Here is a 21,573-nt window from a genome sequence, read left to right on the forward strand (position 1 = left end):
CCAGGAAGTTGGTTCTTTCTAAATCCCAATCTACTGACAATATGATCTTGAATTTCCCATCATCCAGAACTAACAGTCAGGTTGTGGCTGTTTAAGACCTTAGTCCTTGGTGCTATTTTCTGAGGATTTTCCTATGGCTAAGAATGAGACACAGGGCATTGTGTTAAGCTGTACAAGTAGTAAGGGGAAAATACTGCCTACCTCAACTCATAAAATCTCATATAGAATCATAAAAGTCATACAGTTTTGTATGGGGATGTGTAATCTTGTTAGAGGCATTTGGGCAGGAGTAGATATCAGACTAGGGTACGGGCTTCTCTTTGCTTCTAAATCTTCTTCCTCCTGTCCTTCTTTTATTCTTCTTTTTCTGTTAACATAAGCATCTGAAGTCATTATTTAGTGATAATTCCTTTAGTGTTGTTTGCAGGGTGATGCATACATTATATTATTTTCTTAATGTGTATTAATGTTCAAAATGCTTTATTCTGAAAAATAATTTTGAAAAAAGAGAAAAAGTGATGATGTCATTAAAGTCGAAGCAACTACCTTGAAGTCTCTTCTGTCTGGAGTGGCTAAATCTCTAAACATGTACACAATTCATGACATGACACTTAACTCACTAGATTTCTAGCCTGCCATGAAATACTCATGTCCAGATACAAAAAAAATCAAGTAAAATCAGTAAAAAAGTAAAAAAAAGCAGTGCCCAGGTGTGTGCTCTATAGCAAATGCTAAAGTAGTAGTCAAAGAGAGATGGTATGAGTTTAAATTTATCCTCTATATATGAATTCATGGTGATTAGTTGCAAAGAGAGTTGTCTATAAATATGTATAATGCAAGGCAATGCCAAGAAGAGAAAGCATTTATGACCAAGTGCCATCTATGCTTTTATTCTTCTAGCATATCCTGAACAAATTAAGGGTATCTCTTGAAACCAACATATTTCCAATGGATGCTCAAAGTAGAGCTTACAGCACACTCCTCAGCAGTGTAAATGATATGGATCTCTGTCAGAATCAGATCAACATCCCAGGTCCTAAATTAAAACCATATTATCTAGCACAGGGGCCACCGTGGAATACATAATGACAACATGCCATCACATCCTGATTTAAATAAAGGTAAATGCTGATATGAAGTTAACCAAGTGTGTTGCTTATAGAAGACATTTCTGATACAGGAGATACAACCCAGAATTTTCAATGCTTCTTCCTTCATGAATTTTGATTGGAAATGTGTTTTCAACAAAACTGCAGGAATGAACACTTCTTAGAAAAGGCATGACCCACATGATGGTTAAATTCATTGCTGTTTGGAGTTTGCTCTAAATATTTTAGAAAGATGATCTACAAAGGAATTTTCCCTGATAGTCTAGTGAAGCATATGAAGGCAATCTGGGCATTGATTGCTTTGTGACATTCATTAAATTATTTCATATACCACAACAATCTTTTTTAATCCACAAGTACTATGTTCCATGGTGTCAATGAATGCCTGAAACCTCAGGAGTTATTGAATCATATAAAGAGATAGATAATCACATAGAGAGTGCTAGTTAAATTTGGTTAACTTGACACAAACTAGAATCACTTAGGTAGCAGGAACCTTTATCAAGAAATTGCCTACACCAGACTGGCTAGTGGGTGTGCCTATGGAACATTTTCATGATTCATGATTGATATGGGAGGGTCCAGCCTATTGTGAATAGTGTCACCCATGGATAGGTAAATAGTCCTACATTCCATAGAGAATGTAACTGAGAAAGTCAATAAGCATCATTTAGCCATAGTCTGTGCTTCACTTCTTGGTTCCAGATTCCTGCCTTGGCTTCCCTGATGATGGGCTGTAATGCATAACCCAAAAAACACCTTCTAGCTCCAGTTGGCTTTGATCATGGTACTTATAACAAAAGCAAAGAAACAAATGAGGTCATAGAGACCTAGGTATATGAATATAAATGTGGACATAGGTTTTATATATATATATATATATATATATATATATATATATATATATATATATATGTGTGTGTGTGTGTGTGTGTATACATACATATATACATGTATATACATATATACGTATATATGTGTGTGTGTGTATGTGTATATACATGTATATATGTGTGTGTATATATATATACGTATATGTATATATACATATATACATATGTACGTATATATACATATACATATATACACATATATATATACATATATGTATATATACACATATACATATATACGTATATATGTGTGTGTATGTATATGGTATATACATATATATATATGTATATATACCATATATAGGTTATATATGCATATATATACATATATACGTGTATATGTTATATATACATATATATGTATATATACATATATATAATTTTGTGGTATGTTATATACCTATGATTTTAATTAATTTTTGAAATTCTAATGTAATTACATAATTACCTCTTTCCCTTTCTGCCCCCAAACCTCCATATATCCCCATGTTCTCTTTCAAATTTATGTTTTTTAACTATTGTTATATACATGTTTATTACATATATGTATGTAATATGTGTATAAGTGCATACTGATCATTCTCTATGATGCTACTTGTATCTATGATAAATTTTAATTGACAAATTTGGCATGGTAAGAGATGAATAACTTAAAATAGAAAAATTTAACAATATAATACAATGGTTTGTTTGAATATGGTCACTCTATTTCTTCTTTCAAACCCATGATACTGCAGCAATCTTCCTCATGCAGTAATATGAATACATAAGCAGAAGTAAAGGTATGAGCAGTAAGTTCCTATCAATCTCCTGACATATCATCTGTGTCCAGTAATCCTGGATCACTGAACCTCAGCTGACATCTAATGCCTGTCAAGCACAGATAATAGATGGCACAGATCTTTAGATGAAGAATTTTATTTGTTTTGCTTGTTTGTTTCTAATATTCTTTGGAAGAACAGTGCTCTCAGAAGTTAGTGGTTGTAATCTGTGTATACTTGTTTGATTTCTGTATGTGCACATGTATATATACCCATGCATGTAGAGTCCAGAGGTTAGTGTCATGTGTTTCCCAATTACTCACCGCCTTATCTTTGAAGTCCTTGCTGAGGCTAGAGTTCACCAGTCTGACTGTCTAGTGAGCCCTAGGGAATCTGATAGTCTCTACCCATCTAATTTTGGAATGCGAGGCAAACACTGCCATGGTAGGCTTTTAAAAATTAAGGTTCTGGAGATTGAATTCTGGTCTTCATGCCTGTATATGCATGTTGCATATGAGCTGTGGGGCGAAGGACCATGAAAGGATAGCATGGTTTCTGATGGAGCATTGACTAGAGATGGCTGAAGATCCAACAGGTATCCCTGCAAGGGATGGAATTCATTTTGCCATTCTCCCAAACTCCAGGCTCCTGACACGAGGTCAAAGACCTCCATTGATGAGCGCCTTTCAGATGCCACTGTAAGGCAATGCCCCTACCAGCCCCTCCACAGGTAGAGGGGGTGACTAGAGGCCACAGAGCCTCAAGAGCTCTCCATATTAACGAGGTATCTAAAGGCCAAAGGGCATAGCCAATTAGGCATTCCTTCCCAGACCCCTTCCTTACAAATGATATTTAACCTCAGGCCCACCCTGAGGACACGGGGCACAGCTATATTCACTTTTTGCCATGACAATAAATCTTTTAAAACCATGGACTTCCTCGTTTCATTGGGGTCCCACCATGGAGCACTGTGGAGGGGGCCTTCGATTATTGAGCCATTTAACCTCCCATGGAGGACCTCTCTGCATTCCAGCCAAGGAGGCCTGCCAACTCAAGCAAGCTAGCCCAGCCAGCCTTGACCCAGCCAAGCAAGTCACCGTGACCAAGAATTTCTACCCCACAGGGCACCACTGGAGCCTCTCTTTCTTGCTTCTCTCAACTGCAAGCCAGTCCAGCCCCTATGTCCCCGCATCTCAATTCTTCTGCAGCTCCCAATGGCATCTGAGAGCTCAAGGACAGAGACCACAGGTCTCCAGGTTAGCCACTTCGGCCAGAGACTCCCAACCCAGGAGCTCTGTCACCGTGGGACTTCAGGCTGAGACTTCTCCATGCCTGGGCAGAGCCCTGGGGCTTCTCATAGCCCACCATCTGCCAGGTGCTGCGTGGAGTGAACTCAGTCAAATTCCTGTGCTTCTGCTCCCTGAGCCACTGTTCCAGTTGCCTGGCGCAGCAGACGTGCGGGATCCACAGTTCAACCCAACAGGACCCACACCCACGTGTGAGCTACAGACCCGCGATGAGCCACCTGCCCAGCCCATCTCTTTCTTTTTAATTTATCTAAGTATTGCAGAGGGTCTTAGTCTTCATTGGCAAACAATGCTACAATTGCTTTCTACTTTTCATTTAACACATCCGTATGTTTTCCATCTCTTTGAAAAGAATTTCTTCAAACATGCTTGTGGTTTGGATGGTCATCTTTTGGTTCAGTTTTTATTTTCATGGCCAGTAGATTCTAGATGGCCAGATATATTATCTAATAAAGTTTTCGATTCCATTCCTTCGTTTTTCAAATATTGTTGCACTTCTGGAAGAGAACCTTAATGGAAAGTTTCTGTAAATGAGATGACTGTCTCCCATAATTTCTAATTATGTAGTCAGGACCTGCACAGATAATTCTTGCTTTCGTTTGAGAGCTTGTGGGCTATACTTTCCTGGCTTAACTGTAAACCCAACACTGTTGCCATATTATAGCAAGTTTGCGTCTCTTTTTCGTGTGTTTTACATGAAGTACTTACTTTGTACTCTAATATGTATGGACCTATTAGAAAGGTTTTTGAAAAGGCAGGATTTTATCACAGTTGAGAGTCTACTTTGGGTTTGTCCTTTCTTCATAATCACCATCATCAGTTTAGCCATGATGCATCAGCAGCTTGTATAGTGGCAAGCATAGCCTCTCCAATGATCTGCATGATATCAGTTCAAACCTATCCCTGAATCTGTGTAATTATCTTTTCCTTGCAACAAAGGGCTTGTTTCCCTTCACTTCATGGGAATCCTTTTGTCAGGCTCAGTGCTTCATACCAGGGGTTTCAGTGGGAACACATCCTCTGCTCATTTATTCTGCTTGCAATTTTAATACCATTTCCACATTAACTGAACACTTATCATGGACTCTGATTATCCCTTTTGCAATTTCTGATGTGACAGCAAAAATCACCAAAGGTTTTTCATTGTGTCTTACAACCTCAACAATGTTCTCAGCGTAGTTCCTAACAATTTAAGCATACATTTTTATTCCTCATCCTTAGGTCACTTTGAAGCATAGTTCAGTATGTTTTTCTTCACACCCCTGAATTGCCCATATCTTATCCTTGTGTTTTGAGCATAGAATTCAATGTAGTAAGGAGGACTTCAGCTCAAGGGATGGTGTGGCATAATTGATACTGTGACAGTCAGTTCTGTAACGGAGGTGACTACTAACATGGCTAATGGGCAGTAGGTTATATGATGTGGAATAGTCTAGACAAAGACTGGTTCAAATCCCAACCAGGAAGAGCAAAATGATGCATGCTTTCAACATGCCTTTCAGAATCATGGGCAATTTAAAACTCAGGAATTTTCTATTTAGCATTTTCAGACTGCAGTAACCTGAAAGCAACAAAACCCAATACTTCAGATAATTTGGTAAGGGGGTTCTTCAGTAATCTTGACTAACGTTATCTTGAAGTAATTTTTTTCATTAAACTTAGTGGTGGTTCCTGTTTATTCAACCTATGTAGTCTGTAGTTCCTTTAAAATTATCAACATTTCAAACACTAAATCATTTTACTGTTTAATTTTTCTCAAGTTGTATAACGATATTGGATTCATCTAAGTTTAATAGTAGGCGACAATTTTTATCACTAATTTTGCATGATGTTGACTTTGGTACTTCCATTTGCAGTAGGGTAAGCTTGCTCCCTGCTGCAACTTTTCTTCTTGAACCGTTAATATTGAATTTATATCTTGCCAGAGAAAAATACCTCTTTTTATTACAAACTTTTGCCTTTTTTTAACATATCTTCTATGTTTTATCTCACAGTGTAAGTAACCTAATTATTACAGATATTTCTAATCTCTACTCTATTAACGCAGAACACATTTTCTTTGATTATCATCTCTCTTCATACATAGCCTGAATTCAATAGCCCTTTATTTCTGACATTTTCCCTCTTCTATACAATCCCTGGAGAAAAAGTAGCAGCAGGTTAGGATTACTGAACTCGCAAAAAGAACTTGAGTGTATGCTCCTGATTCCTCAGTCACTCTTTTCTTTCTTTCTTTTTCTTTTTTCAATTTATTTATTTATTTGTTCATTTGACATCTCTATCACTGCTCCCCACTCCTGCTTTCCCTTTTATAGAGTCCTTCCTGTCATCCCCCCTACTCTTCTCCTCTGAGAGGATGCCCCTCCATTATCCCCCACAACCCCCTGGCACATCACGTCTATGCAGGGTTAAGCACATCCTCTCCCACAAAAGCCACACAAGGTAACACAGTTGGAGAACAGATTCCACAGACAGGCAACAGCTTTAGGGACAGCTCCTGCTCCAGTTGTTGGAGGAACCACACAGAGACTGAACAGCACATCTGCTACATATGTGCCAGGGGCCTCAGTCCAGGTCATGTTTGCTATTCGGTTGGTGGCTGTCCCCGAAAACCCCCAGGGTCCAGATTAGTTGATTCTGTTGGTCTTTCTGTGAAGTTCCTACCCACTTCAGGGCTCTCAGTTATTCCCACAACTTTTCTGAGACTCCTTGAGAGCTCCATCCCAGGTTTGGCTGTGCACCTCTGCATTTGTTTTAGTTAGCTGCGGGTTGGTGCTTCTCTGAAGACAATTATGCTAGGCTCCTGTCTGCAAGAATAACGAAGGATCATTAATAATGTTGAGGATTGGTGCTTATCCATGGGATGGGTTCAAATTGGACCAGTTGTTGGTTGGGCATCCCTTAGTCTCTGTTCCACCTATATCCCTGAATTTCTTATAGACAGAAAAAAATCTGGGATCAAAATGTTTATGGGTGGGTTGGTGTCCTTATCCATTCACTGCCTGGCTACAGGAAGTAGCTTCTTAAGGTTTAATATCCCCATTGCTATGTATCTCAGCTAAGGTCATCAGAATTGACTTCTGGGAGCTTCCCCTATCCCAGGTCTCTGAGACGGATGTCCCTCCTTCCCCACCCTCAGCTGTAGATTGCCATTTATTATCCTGTTCTGGCCCTCTCTTGCGTCTCTTCCCACACCTGATCCTGATCTCCCCATTCCCCTCCTCATCCCCCCTTCCTTCCACTTCCCTCTCTCTGTCTGCCTCCTATGACTACTTTATTCCCCCTTCTAAGTGAGATTCAAGCATCCTCCCTTGTGCCATACTTCTTGTTTATCTTCTCTAGGTCTGTGGGGTGTATTGTGGGTATTCTGTATTTTATGGGTAATATCTACTTACACATGAGCATGTCTTTACCATGCATGTCTTTTTTGGGTCTGTGTTACCTCACTCAGGATGATATTTTCTAGTTCCATCAGATGCCTGCAAAATTCATGATGTCCTTGTTTTAAATAACTGAATATTATTCTATTGTGTAAACAAACCACAGTTTCAGTATCCGTTTTTCAGCTGAAGGACATCTGGGTCATTACCAGTTTCTAGCTATTACAAATAAAGCTGAACAAATAAGTTTGAACAAGTGTCCCTGTGGTATAATGGGTTATTTTTTAGTTATATGTCCAGGAGCAGTGTAGCTGGAACTTGAGATCGAACTATTTCCAATTTTCTGATAAACTGCCAGACTGATTTCCAAAGTGGTTGTACCAGCTTGCAATCCCACCTACAGTGGAGGAATTTTTGTCTTTATCCACATCCTCACCAGCATCTGCTATCACCTGAGTTTTTGATCTTAGCCATTCTGACTGGTGTGAGGTGAAATCTCAGGGTTGTTTTGATTTGCATTTTTCTGATGACTAAGGATATTGAATACTTCTTTAGGTGCTTCTCAGTCATTTGGTATTCCTCAGCTGAGAATTCTTTGTTTAGCTCTCTATCCATTTTTTAATAGGGTTATTTGATTCTCTGGAGTCTGACTTTTTGAGTTCTTTATATATATTAGATAGTAGCCCTCTGTCAGATGTAGGATTGGTAAAAATCTTTTCCCAATCCGTAGTTTGCCGTTTTGTCCTATTGACAGTGTCTTTTGCCTCACAGAAGTTTTGCAATTCCATGAAGTCACATTTATCAATTGTTGATCTTAAAGCCTTAACAAGTGATGATCTGTTAGGTAAATTGTTTCCTGTACCAATGAGTTCAAGGCCGTTTCCCACTTTCTCTTCTATTAGATTAGTGTATCTGGTTTTATGTTGAGGTCTTTGATCTACTTAGACTTGAGTTTTGTTTAGGGTGAGAAAGATGGATCTATTTGCATTCTTCTACATGCAGACATCTGGTTAGACTAGCACGATCTGTTGAAGATGGTTTCTTTATTTCATTGTATGGTTTGGTTTTTTGTCAAAAGTCAAGTGTCCATAGGTGTGTTATTTCTGGGTCTTCGATTAGATTCCATTGATCAACATGTTGGTTTCTATACAAATACCATGCAATTTTTATTAATATTGATCTGTAGTACAGCTTGAGATCAGGTTTAGTGATTACTTCAGAAGTTCTATTATTGTGCTGTATTGTTTTACCTATTATTTTTTGTTTGTTTTTGTTTTTCCATATGAAGTTCAGAATTGCTTTCAATGTCTGTAAAAATTGCATTGAATCTACAGAGATTGCCTTTGGTAAGAATTGAATTCTGACACTTGATCTTAGCCAAAGGCCAAGAAGTGACACAAGATGGCAATACAGATCCATGAGCATGGGGGAATCTTCCTATTTTCTGTTACCTTCTTCAATTTCTTTCTTTAGGGACTTAAAGTTCTTGCCATATAGATATTTTCTTGCTTGTTTACAATTGTTACACCAATATGTTTTGTATTATTTATGTCTATTGTAACAGGTGTTGTTTTCATAATTTCTATCTCAGCCTCTTTATTGTTTGTATTATAAAAAAGGGCTACTGATTTCTTTCAGATAATTTTGTATTCAGCTACTTTGCTGAAGGTGTCTATCAGCTATAGAAGTTCTCTGGTAGAATTTTTGGATCACTTATATGTAGGATCATATCATGCATGAATGGTGATACTTTGAGTTCTTCTTTTTAATTTTTATTCTCTTGGTTTCCTTTAGTTGTCTTACTGCTCTGGATAGAACTTCAAGTACTATACTGTATAGATAGGGAAAGAATGGCCTTCTCTTGTCCCTAATTTTAGTGAAATTGCTTTAAGTTTCTCTCTGTTTAATTTGATATTGGCTATTTCCTTGCTGTTTATTGGTTTTTTATATTTAGGTATGTGCTTTATATCCCTGATCTCTCCAAGACATTTTACGTGAAGTGTGCTGAATTTTGTCAAAATATTTTTTAGCATCTAAAGAGATGATCATGTGTTTTTTTTTTTCAGTTTATTTATATGGTAAGAATACATTGATAAAAAAGTTCATATATTGAGTTATTGCAGCATCATTGGGATGAAGCCTACTTGATCATTGTAAATGATGTTTTTGATGTGTTCTTGGAATCAGTTTCTGAGAATCTTACTGAAATATTTTTGCATTGATATTCATAAGAGAAATTGGTTTGAAATTTGCTTTCTTTATTCAGTTTTTTTGTGGTTTAGGTATCAAGGTAACTGTGGACTCATAGAGTGAGTTTTACAGGATTCTTTCTGTTTTTATTTCATGGAATTATTTGAGGGGTATTGCTATTAGCTTTTCTTTGAAATTCTGGTAGAATTCTGCACTAAAACTGACTGGCACTATTTATTTATTTATTTATTTAGAGACTAAATGGCAGCTTCTGTTTCCTTATGGGAAAATCATCCTTTTTTTTTTTTTTCTTTAGATTTTCCACTTTTGTGTCGAGTGTAGACTTTTGAAGAAAGACCTACTGATTTTGTGAATTTCCTCAGTTTCCATTGTTTATATTTCCCCTTTCATTTCTGGTTTGGTTAATTTGGATATTGTCTCTCTACATTTTAGTTTGTTTGGCTGAGGGTTTGTCTGTCTTGTTGATTGTCACAAAGAACCAGCTCTTGGTTTTGTTGATTCTTTGTATCATTCTCTTTGTTTCTAATTGGTTGCTTTCAGCCTTGAGTTGGACTGCTTCCTTGCCGTTTAGTCCTCTTGGGTATACTTGCTTCTTTCTGTTGCAGAGCTTTCGGGTGTGCTGTTAAGTTGTTCATATGAAATCTCTCCAATCTCTTTGTGAAGGCACTTAGTGCTATGAGCTTCCTCTTACTTTCCTCATTGTTTTTCATATGTTTGGACAGGGTATGCCTTCATTTTCATTGACTTCTAGAATGTCTTAATTTCTTTATTTCTTCCTTGACCAAGTTATCATTGAGTAGAGGTTGTTCAGTTTGTAAACTTCCTGCTGTGTCTGTTGTTGCTGAAGTTGTGTTGTTTGCTGTTGTTACATACTCCATGATGATCTCATAGGGTGCAAGAGGTTATTTCAATCTTCTTGTATCCGTTGAGGCTTACTGTGTGTCTGATTATATAATCAATTTTGAAGGAGGTTCCAGGAGGTGCTGAGAAGAAGAAGGTATATATATTTGGTTTAGGATGAAATATTATGTAAATATGTTAGGTCCACTTGTTTCATAACTTCTGTTATGTTCTATTTAGTTTTTGTCTCAATAATCTGTCTATTAATGAGACTGATGTGTTGAAGTTCCCCACTGTTATTGTGTGGTGTTGGTGGGTAATTTAAGTTTTAGTAGAATGTAGATGCCCTTGCATTTGGGATGTAGATGTTCAGAATTAAGACATTTTGTTGGTGAATTTTTTTTCTTTCATACATATAAAATGTCCTTTCCCACCTCTTTTGATTACTTTTCATTAAAAGACAATTTTACTAGATATTATAATGGCTACTCCAAACTTGTTGCTTGAGTCTGTTTGCTTGCAAACCCTTTTTGTAACCCTTAATTTTGAGATAGTGTCTATCTTTAATGCTGAGGTTATTTCTGATATCCAGCAAAATGTTGGATCCTGTTTACATATCCAGTCTGTTAGCCTATGTCTTTTTTAAATAAATTGAGTCCATTAGTGTTGAGAGATATTAATGACTACTGATTGTTAGTTCCTGTTATTTTGGTGTTGGTGATGGTACTGTGTGTGTGTGTATGTGTTTCTTTTTGGATGTTTCAGATATGGAATTATCTATTTCTTATGTTTTGGGATATAGTTACCCTCTTTGTGGTGGGGTTTTTCTTCTTATATCTTCTGTAGGGCTGGGTTAGCAGAAAAATATTATTTAAATGTGTTTTATTTTCATGGAATATCTTGATTTCTCCATCTATGGTAGTTGAAATTTTTTTCTGGGTGTAGCAGTCTGGGCTGAATATTGTGGTCTCTTGGGTCTGCAAGATATCTGTCCAGGACCTTCTGACTTTTAGCATCTCTGTTATGAAGTCAAGTATAATTCTGATAGATCTGCCTTTCTGTTATTTGGCCTTTTTTTTTTCTTGAAACTTTTAACATTCTTTCTTTGTTCTATACATTTAATGTTTTGATTTTTATGTAGTGGGAGGATTTTTTTTCTGGTCCTATCTATTTGGTGTTCTGTAAAGCTTTTTGTGTGTTTATAGCTATCTTTTTCTTTAAGTTAGAGAAATTTTCTTTAATGATTTTGTTGAAAATATTTCTGGCCCTTTGAACTGGGAACCTTCTCCCTCTTCTATTTCTATTATTCTTAGGTTTGGTCTTCATGGTGTCCCAGATTTCCTGGACATTTTGTGTTAGAAACTTTTTAGATTTGTCATTTTCTATGACTGATGTATCAGTTTCTTCTATTGTATCTTCTATGCTTCAGACTCTCTCTTCCATCTCTTGTAGTATGTTGGTGATGCTTGCATCTATGTTTCACATCCTCTTTTCTAGGTTTTCTAGCTCCAGGGTTGCCTCAATTTGTGTTTTCTTTGCTGCTCTTATTTCCACTTCCAGGCCTTGGACAGTTTTATCTTTTCTGTGCATGACTTACTTTCAGTATTGAGTTCATGTCAAAAATTTTGGCTTCATAATCTGTCATCTGCCATATACTTCAATGCTAATTCTTAATTTTCTCAGAACTTTAGCCATAAAATGAAGTACTATATTAGTCAGTCCTTAAATTTTCAACAATACCCAAAATGCCAAGTCCCATAAATCCTAGTTGTTTAATAAAATCAGAAGTATTTTTCTCTTCCCCAACATCTTTGCTTTGGTTTATTACTTTCCCATATGAGAGAAATCATGGAACTCTTTGGGTTCCTCCATGTCAAAGCTACCTCTAGTATATTCTCCATAGTAATGCCAAATGTCTCGAAATAGGAATCTCATATCTTATTATTTCTCCACAGCTTTTTGGATTTATCCAGACTTACAAATGTGTCAACTGGTCTCTTCTACTTATATTTTTAATGGCTTAACACTGTACAAGTGTACATTCTTACTATATGAATATGTACTCATGTCAAATTCTCATTATATTCAAAAGAAGCACAACAAAACAGTCTAATCTACCCTTCTTCCAGAACACAGGTTATTCTTTCATTGTCTATAAAGACTTTCTATCCTTCACTCTTTGGTCTGATAAATCTAAGTGTTAATTTTAGCTTCACATTGCCAAAAATTGTCTTTTTCTTCCCATATCTTATATGTGTTCTTCAAGTATACAGTGGAATATTCCACCTATTTATTTGTTGCTGCACTCTGTTTTATGTTCATGCCTCAATTCATTTATTTGTCTATCTCCTCACTTGGTCTATGATTGTGAGCATGTCTTCTATGTACCAGTCCTGGAATTGTGCTGTGGATGCAGGTTAAATGGACAGGTGTGCAAAGAATCATTCACAGAATCATCAATCACGGAATTAGTGCAATGTATACTTGATGCTACTGCCCAGTAATAGAAATTCTTTTGCACTAAAGTTTGGTTATGGGTCATTCTGGCGCTTTTTGTATTTTGATGTTAATTCTGCTTTATTAAGAGGGACTGATCCCTACAAGGAGTACATTACATACTCAGGTGATCTCATTGAACCTTCTCTTCATTCTGACTGTTCAAATAAAGGCTAGAGCTGATGATTGGGCAGTGAAAAGGAAAGGTGGGATGGATGGTCTCAGAGAGGGTGGAGGAGAGAGAGAGATGGAAAAAGAAAAGGTGGAAGGAAGATGGAGCAGAACCACATGAACTGGAGAAGCCGCAAGTAGCAAGGGGTCTCATAACAAGGGAATGAATTAGTATAGTGATAGATCTGCCAAATTTAGGCATATAGATTATAAATATAATAACTTGTTTTTTTTAATCTAGGCTTATTGGGGTTAGAAATTACCACAATAGACTGCTTTATCCACCATTGAATGATGCAGAGTTGTCATTAGAATGTTTTAACAAATAACTTAATAAAAATTAATAAACTTCTATGAATATGTTTCAGTTTTGATAAATTAAGAGGACATAAACATACTTGTTTATATTTTTGAGAAAAAAAATTCTTAGTTTCTAAAATTCTTAAAGGGATCTATTGTGCTAGCTTGAACCAACAAAAATAAGAATGATTAGATCATGAGGCCTGTGAAAGAATGAACTTGTGTGTTATTTTTTGTTTGTTTGTTTATTTTGTTTTATGTATTATACTTGAAGGTCCACTAAGACCTTGAATCTGGCTCCAGATGCTAGCAATAAACACTGTGCTGGCTCCTACACTTCTTTTCAAAGCCATTTTCTTTGGATTCCCTTTTGTTTGACTTTGAATCACCATCCTTTTAAATCATTGCCATGTATCAAATCTTTCAACTGCTTTTGTGATTAAAAAGTACTCAAGCTTTTTGCCTTTATTAAGACTGAGTTCTTACAGGGCGGTGGTGGAGCACGCCTTTAATCCCAGCACTTGGGAGGCAGAAGCAAGCGGATTTCTGAGTTTGAGGCCAGCCTGGTCTACAGAGTGAGTTCCAGGACAGCCAGGGCTACACAGAGAAACCCTGTCTCGAAAAACAACAACAACAACAAAAAGACTGAGTTCTGTTTTAAATGTTTAAATGAATTTAACAACATAATAAACACTACCAAATATCTCTCTTAAGACTGAATGTATTGCATAATTAGAAATGCCAATTTTGAAAAACACTTAAGGTAACTACAAGGCATGCTACATGATGTCTCCATATTATTTCTTCCCAAGATAATTTACCAATGGACATTCCAAATCCACCAGAAACTTCAGTTCCAGTGACCTTGCCTCCAAACAACTGCACAGATGATCAATTTGTCTGTAGGTCTAATGGTCACTGTGTTGGAAAAATTCAGAAATGTGACTTCAGATATGACTGCATTGACAAATCGGATGAGTCATCTTGTGGTAGGTGAATTCCTAACTTTTGCATAGTTTATATATAAAACTGTTTTTATGACCTGTAGCACTTCTGCCTTTATTCCCATGTTAGGTATTCCTATATTATCAACTGAGAAGTATTTAGGAATGGGACAGTAAATATACTTAGATTAACAATTTCAATTTTTTTCCTAGGCAAATGCACACAAAAAATAAAGAATACTGTAGCAAACATCTTGAGTTCATAAGAAGAGTAACTTTGACACATGTGAGACATGGTTTCATGCCTTGGTGAAATATGGCTCTCATTTATAGCTACCTGCCAATTCATATCGCTTCTTAAATAGATCAGTGGCAAATTATTAACTTACAATTGAACTTTACAGTCAAATATACAAATGGAAGAAGCAAAATTAACACATCCTGAGGAAATGAAACACAAAGTCAGAGAGAGAAAATGCTTTGCTGTGTCTTCCCTTCTAGGCTTGTATGTGGATTTATCATCCCGCAGTATAATTTATAATGTACAAACATACCAATGGCAAAGCATAGTGAAACCCTCATCTGTCCTCGTCAGTGTATTAAGTTCTAAGGTTTAAGATTCATAATAAGAGTAGAAGTTTTCCCCTTAATTCAGAAAAAAGGGATTCTTAACGTGCAACTATAGACTAAGCCAGCCTACATTCAAAGCTAGTGAACTCCATAGTGCACAGGTCACAGGGAGGGAACAGTTCTTATCCTTTCAACAATGTAAAGAACAGAGATTGAGTCCTAAATATCATCTGATAATAATTAAATACAACATATGTTATTATCAGTGGTTAACATCCAAATGCATTAAATCACTGCAGTTTCAAAAGGATTGTTTTGTAGTGACATGTTTCCTTGTCAGATTTTGTAGTAACATATGTATTTAAGGTTTTCATCCATGGCATTCCACAACTGGTAACTGGTAATTGACTCAGAAACCGGGTCAATGTCAGGTTTTCTAGAGCATGCATAAGTATTTGTTGAATTATAACATTTGAAATATAAATAAAGAAAATATCCAATAAAAAGAAAAAAAGAATTTGTTGAATTGATTTTATTTTTACTTAAGCAATAGTGATTTTAACATAGATGGATGCATGTGCACATTCAGCATGAGGAGGAAGAGAAAACAGAGGGAAAGCATTTTCACATGAAAATCAATGGGGTTTTATTTTTTTTTTTATATTAGAGTACAATCATTACAAGAATCTTAAAAACACTCAAGGTATGAAGGCCAATATAAATGTTACCGGATGTCACACAGTTTTGAAGGTAAATGCTTTCACTGACATCTTTAGGGGATGAGCTGAAGTTAAGTAGCGTATCACCTTGGACACGGAAAAGGCAACAGGTCACAGCTCTGAGGTCATACAGGCTGCAGAACTGCTGAGTAGGAAGAGATGGGAGACAGATGCTCTAGGAGCTAATTAACACCTCACCTCCTGGAGAGAGGGCACTGTTAATGTATGCGTTTATTCACATATTTTACTTTCTGTGGACATTCGAATAAAAATGAACCTCAATTTTTAAATATTTTTCTTGTGATTATATAAAACATTTACCTAAATATTTTATCAGTGCTTAAAAGTTATTTATGAAAGCTAGGGAGGTGGTGCAGTTGGTAAAGTGCTTGCTAAGTAATGATGACCTGTGCTTGATGCCCAGAACCTACATAAAAGCAAGGTGTGACAGCTTACTCCTGTAAGCCCAGAGATACAGTGATGGGCAACTTAAAACTTCCTGGATATGATAGCCAGCTGTCCTCACCTGATCAGTAAACAGCAGGACAAGTGCAAGATCTTGCCTCACAAAAAAAAAAAAAAAAAAAAAAAAAAAAAAAAAAAAAAAAAAAAAAAAAAGTTAAACAGAATCTGAGTAACAAGATACAGGGGTGATTTGTAGCTTGCACCCACAGGAACACACACATAAGGCTGCACACACACAGACACACACAAACACACAACACACACACATAGAGAGAGTGAGAGAGTAGAGAGAGTGAGAGAGAGAGAGAGACAGAGAGAGAGAGAGAGAGAGAGAGAGAGAGAGAGAGAGAGAGAGAGAGTTTTGTATCATGATTTTTTTGAACCAAACATAAGAATGTGCTGAAGTATAAACTTTCCCTTCTTGTTCATTATTAGCTCATCTTGTCTTTGTTCTGTTTTATTTGAGTACTGGAGGTTTGTGCATTTGAAGAGAGAAACCTATGTAAATGGTACCTACCTACCCCAGTCAATTCACTCCATGATTCAAATACATTCCGATGGGGACTCGGTAACGGGATCAGTATTCATCATGGGGAAGAAAACCACAGACCATCAGTAGATCACACAAAGTAAGTGACTATATGTTTTCAAAGTCTTTCTTAGGAGACATTTCCCTGACCCATCTTATTCTAGGTGAATGTTATTGTAGAGCTAAATGCAGTGCCTAAAAACAAGGCAGTTGAATGTATTATTTTACACTGTACCAGGAAAAAATAACTTTAAAAGCAAAAAAAATGGGGCTGCCAAGATGCCTCAGTAGGTAAAATCACTTGCTACTAACTATGATGAGCTGAGGTCAGTCTTCAGAATCACATGGTGTAAAAAGTAATTCAGTTCCAACAAGTTCTGCTCCAACTTGTAAACGTTATCTTTTATGTACATGTAGCAGTGAATTAATCTGGCAGCTACTTTTATTTACCTTATACTAGTCCCCAATAACTTTATAGAGAAAATAAGATTTATTTAAAATTGCACCTCAATTGCTGAGAAATTAAATGATGTACCTCAAACTTCTATGCTAATCTGGCTAACCCCAGCCCCTTGTCATGGTATTTGCATATTGTAGTTGAGCTGGCTTTTTGGACCCCTTCTTCATGGCTTCAATAAACTGCTGGCTGATTTGAATCTTCTGTTCTCCCTCTCTCCTTCCTCTGGCTGGCAGACATGCCACCCTATCTTCTATTCTGCTCAGCCATTGGGTGTTCAGCATTTACTGACAAGGCAGAAAATAAATGGTAAGAATTGTTTGCACAAACTTAAAATAGGAGATTCTTGGTATAAGCATTACAATGCCATGTCTGGATTGAAACAAGGTATGAAGGGAGAAAAATCAGCATTTTTATAAAACAAAGGTAAACTTTACACAGTGTATAAAAACGTTATCCCTATGCCATCTTCCACAGACACAGGATTGTATACAAGAATCTATGTACAGACATACCCATATGCATACATGGACTCACAGACATACAAACACACACAATTAAAAGCAAAGAATGATTCTGTGAAACTAGACACAAGCAAAAACATGAAAGTAAGAGTATTACTTATTTATTATTTAGTATTATTATTTCAATATCCCCTCTCTGTGAGAAGCTTAGGAATTTGTTAACTTGTTTATTTATTTATGCCTCTGCCTATGGCCCTCAACATTCCAGTCAAGCACTCCATTACTGATCTATAGTTCTAGCATGAAAACTACTGTTAATATGTGGTTTTTTAAAACAAAACATTGAGGTTAATAAGATATATCACTCAGTAAAAATGCTGAGGAAGCAGAGCCAGTCATTTGGTAAATCATGCCATTAATTAATTATTCTCTGTAACTCAGTTTGCATTTTACTTCAGGGGCATTCCATAATTTATTAATCTGTTCCCAATTCTTGGACTTCCCAATTGATTTTAACTTTCTACAGTGGTATTAGCTGTGAGAAGTGAGCAGATGTAGTGCTTGCTGTCTGAGGAACATTGTTTTAATGGGGGATTGACTGACAAATGAGTAAAAAGTGAGGGTTTTTTTTAGCTCTCATCGGGAAGATCTCAGTGAAGCAATGATGTAAATCATAGCACATGACTACATAGAAAGCAGAAATAGAAGGGGTTAGCAAGAGGTGGGCAGGCTTTTTCTGCACAGAGGAAAAAAAAAAAACACTACTGAGCTGATGATAGGCAGAAAGAGGGGATTCTCTTGTACAGACAGAACAAGTGAGAACCAGATGGTGAATGTAATTTTTTTTCTTTACTAGATTCACCATTAAATCATTTGTTCACTGAAATATTTCTGATTTTTGGAACTCAATGCCATTATTATATTATTATATGTTTTAAAATATTTTATGCTTTAAAAGCCACACTTTATAGCAACCACCTTGTCTATTGGCTTCCTATGTATTTTATATATTATACTGTACAAATTAATTTCCTAACAGTGACTTCAAGTACAGAATAAAACAATGTGAAGGAAAATTAATAGTCTTGTGATGGCGAAGACCTCCCATTTGCAGTAATCCCAACCCAATCTGCTGGAGATTCCTTTGTTCTAAGATTGTATTATTGTTCATCTATACTTTCACTGGGCATTAGTTCTTGTAAAATAGTATGTGCTCATATTCTATAACCACATCTTTATTCAAAAAGAATATTAATTTTTATTAATATCTTTATTAAAAGAAATAGACATTCTAGGGTTTTTTTTTTGTCTCCTGTTCCTTCTCTCCATCTTCCTAATACATAAGTATATGACTTCATTTAATTTGGGGATATTTTGCTTTATATGTGAGGTTAGAGTCTCACATGTAGTTTAGCATGGTCTTGCTGAAAAGACAAGGCTGCTCACATGTCACAGTTCACTTCCTTTGTTGCCTGACTATAGTGGTGTGCCCTATCCTTGGTATTCCATTTAATTATTACAGTTCAGCATATTGTTTTACAGTCTTTATCTTATACATTTTTGTTTACACTGTAATTAATAGTTGTCCTTTTGTTTCTTTGTCTGTTTTAATCAATTCACACTTTTAAGTGTATAACTCATCTTCCCAGACTCCCTCCTCACTTTTTGCTAGAGAGGCTGTCACTGAAGCCCCTTGCCAGAATGTCCTCTGATTTCCCTCTGACATGCCACAGAGTTCTTTTTGCAAGGCTTGTCTTCATTTAAGACATAAACCAATCCTACATCTGATAGAAGGCTAATATCCAATATATACAAAGAACTCAAGAAATTAGACTCCAGACAACCAAATAACCCTATTAAAAATGGGGTACAAAGCTAAACAAAGAATTCTCAACTGAGGAAACTCGAATGGCTGAGGAGCACCTTAAGAAATGCTCAACATCCTTAGTCATCAGGGAAATGCAAATCAAAACAACCCTGAGATACCACCTCACACCAGTCAGAATGGCTAAGATCAAAAACTCAGGTGATAGTAGATGCTGGTGAGGATGTGGAAAAAGAGGAACACTCCTCTGTTTTTGGTGGGATTGCAAGCTGGTACAGCCACTCTGGAAATCAGTTTGGTGGTTCTTCAGAAAATTGGACATAACATTACCTGAGGACCCAGCTATACCATTCCTGGGCATATACCCAGAAGATGCTCCAACATATAACAAGAACATATGCTCTACTATGTTCATAGCAACCTTATTTATAATAACCAGCAGCTGGGAAGAACCCAGATGTCCTTTAACAGAGGAATGGGTACTAAAAATGAGGTACATTTACACAATGGAGTATTACTCAGCTATTAAAAATAATGAATTTGAGAAATTCTTAGGTAAATGGATGAAACTAGAAAATATCATCCTGAGTTAGGTAACCCAATCACAAAAGAACATACATGGTATTTACTCACTGATAAGCCCATATTAATCCAAAAGCTTGGAATAGCGAAGACTCAACCCTCAGACCACATGAAGCTCATGAAGAAGGAAGACCAAGTGTGTGTGCCTCAGTCCTACTTAGAAGGAGTAACAAAAATACTCAAGGGAGCAAATAGGGAAACAAAGTGTGGGACAGAATCTGAAGGAGGGGCTGTCTGGTGACCATTCCACCTGGGTATCCATCCCATGTGCAGTCACCAAAGGTAGACACTGATGTGGATGTCAGGAAGTTCATGCTGACAAGAGCCTCATATAGCTGTTTCCTTAGAGGTCTGCCAGACTGTGACATATTCAGAGGCAGATGCTCACAGCTAAGCATTGATCTGATCAAGGGGTTCCCAATGGAGGAAACAGAGAAAAGACTGAAGGAGCTGAAAGGGTTTGTGGCTCCATGAGGATAGCAACAATACCAACCAACCAGAGCTCCCCAGGGTCTAAACCAGCAGCCTGGGAGCACATAGGGAGGAACCCATGACTCCATCTGTACATGTAGGGGAGGATGGCCTTGTTGGGCATAGGTTGGAGAGGAGATCCTTGGTCCCTTGAAGGCTGAACACTAGTGGTGGGGAATTCGAGGGTGGGGAGGGGGGATTGTGGCAGTAGGTGGGGGCACATCCTCATAGAAGCAGGAAGATGGGGGGTGGGATTGGGGGTTCCTGGGTGGTGGGGGGAATGGGGTAAGGGGATAAAATCTGAAATGTAAATATAATATCCAATAAAAATAAATACAAGAAACAAAGAAAAAACAAGATATAAACTGTAAAATCCCCAGGAATCTATAAACATTATGACTTTCTACCCTTGGCTAAGCCTGCATTTTCTGTCTTACCTGGTTACTTGATGCTCCCTTACTCCTTGTATATCTCTTTCACTACTAGAGATTTTTCACATTTGATGTCCTTTGGGTATATATTTTGTTAAAATGTAAGACCCTTAAAAGTTAACTAGCTCAATAAACCAAACCCTGATATGGAACTCCTAACTGTCAGGTGATGAATTTCTCACATTCTAATATGTGTCTTCATGGTGATTTTTAAAATGTTGATGCTTTCTAATTTTAAATGATTAAATGTGAATTTCTTTAATGTTTTATTTCTCATATGCTATACTTAGTAAAAAAAAAAGTCTTTCACACCTTAAAAATGATAGCTATTCAGTTTGTTTACATTTTTTTCTTGCTACTTTGAATCATGGCCTGTGTTTAGCAGTCAGAACCTAATACAGTATTTGAAATAATAATTTGACCTGGAGGGAAAAGCCTTACAATTTTAAAAAATAAGAAAAAACATGGTTTTGGTTTGGCTCAGATAAGCATATGAGGTTTTAATGACATCAGTCGGCCAATATTTACGATCTTATTTCCCCATCTTCCCAGTTTTCCCATATTGTTTTAAGTTATCATATTCTTGTTTTTAATAAAACTTTCCTATCCATTGCCTCTTTACATTTATTGTAATCATTATTTTAATTG

The 21,573-nt window shown here is 36.7% G+C and overlaps 1 protein-coding gene across 1 annotated transcript in view; it reads left to right on the forward strand.

The window, feature by feature from the left end:
• The window catches only part of Malrd1 (MAM and LDL receptor class A domain containing 1), a 665,455-nt gene that overhangs the window by 243,788 nt on the left and 400,094 nt on the right, over positions 1 to 21,573 (forward strand). The window contains exons 19-20 of the mRNA XM_034509650.2: positions 14,281 to 14,457; positions 16,633 to 16,795. Of these exons, the coding sequence (XP_034365541.1) occupies positions 14,281 to 14,457; positions 16,633 to 16,795 (340 nt within the window). The remainder of the gene's footprint in view (positions 1 to 14,280; positions 14,458 to 16,632; positions 16,796 to 21,573) is intronic.

Source organism: Arvicanthis niloticus, chromosome 8, assembly GCF_011762505.2.
Source record: "Arvicanthis niloticus isolate mArvNil1 chromosome 8, mArvNil1.pat.X, whole genome shotgun sequence".
Taxonomy (NCBI): Eukaryota; Metazoa; Chordata; class Mammalia; order Rodentia; family Muridae; genus Arvicanthis; species Arvicanthis niloticus.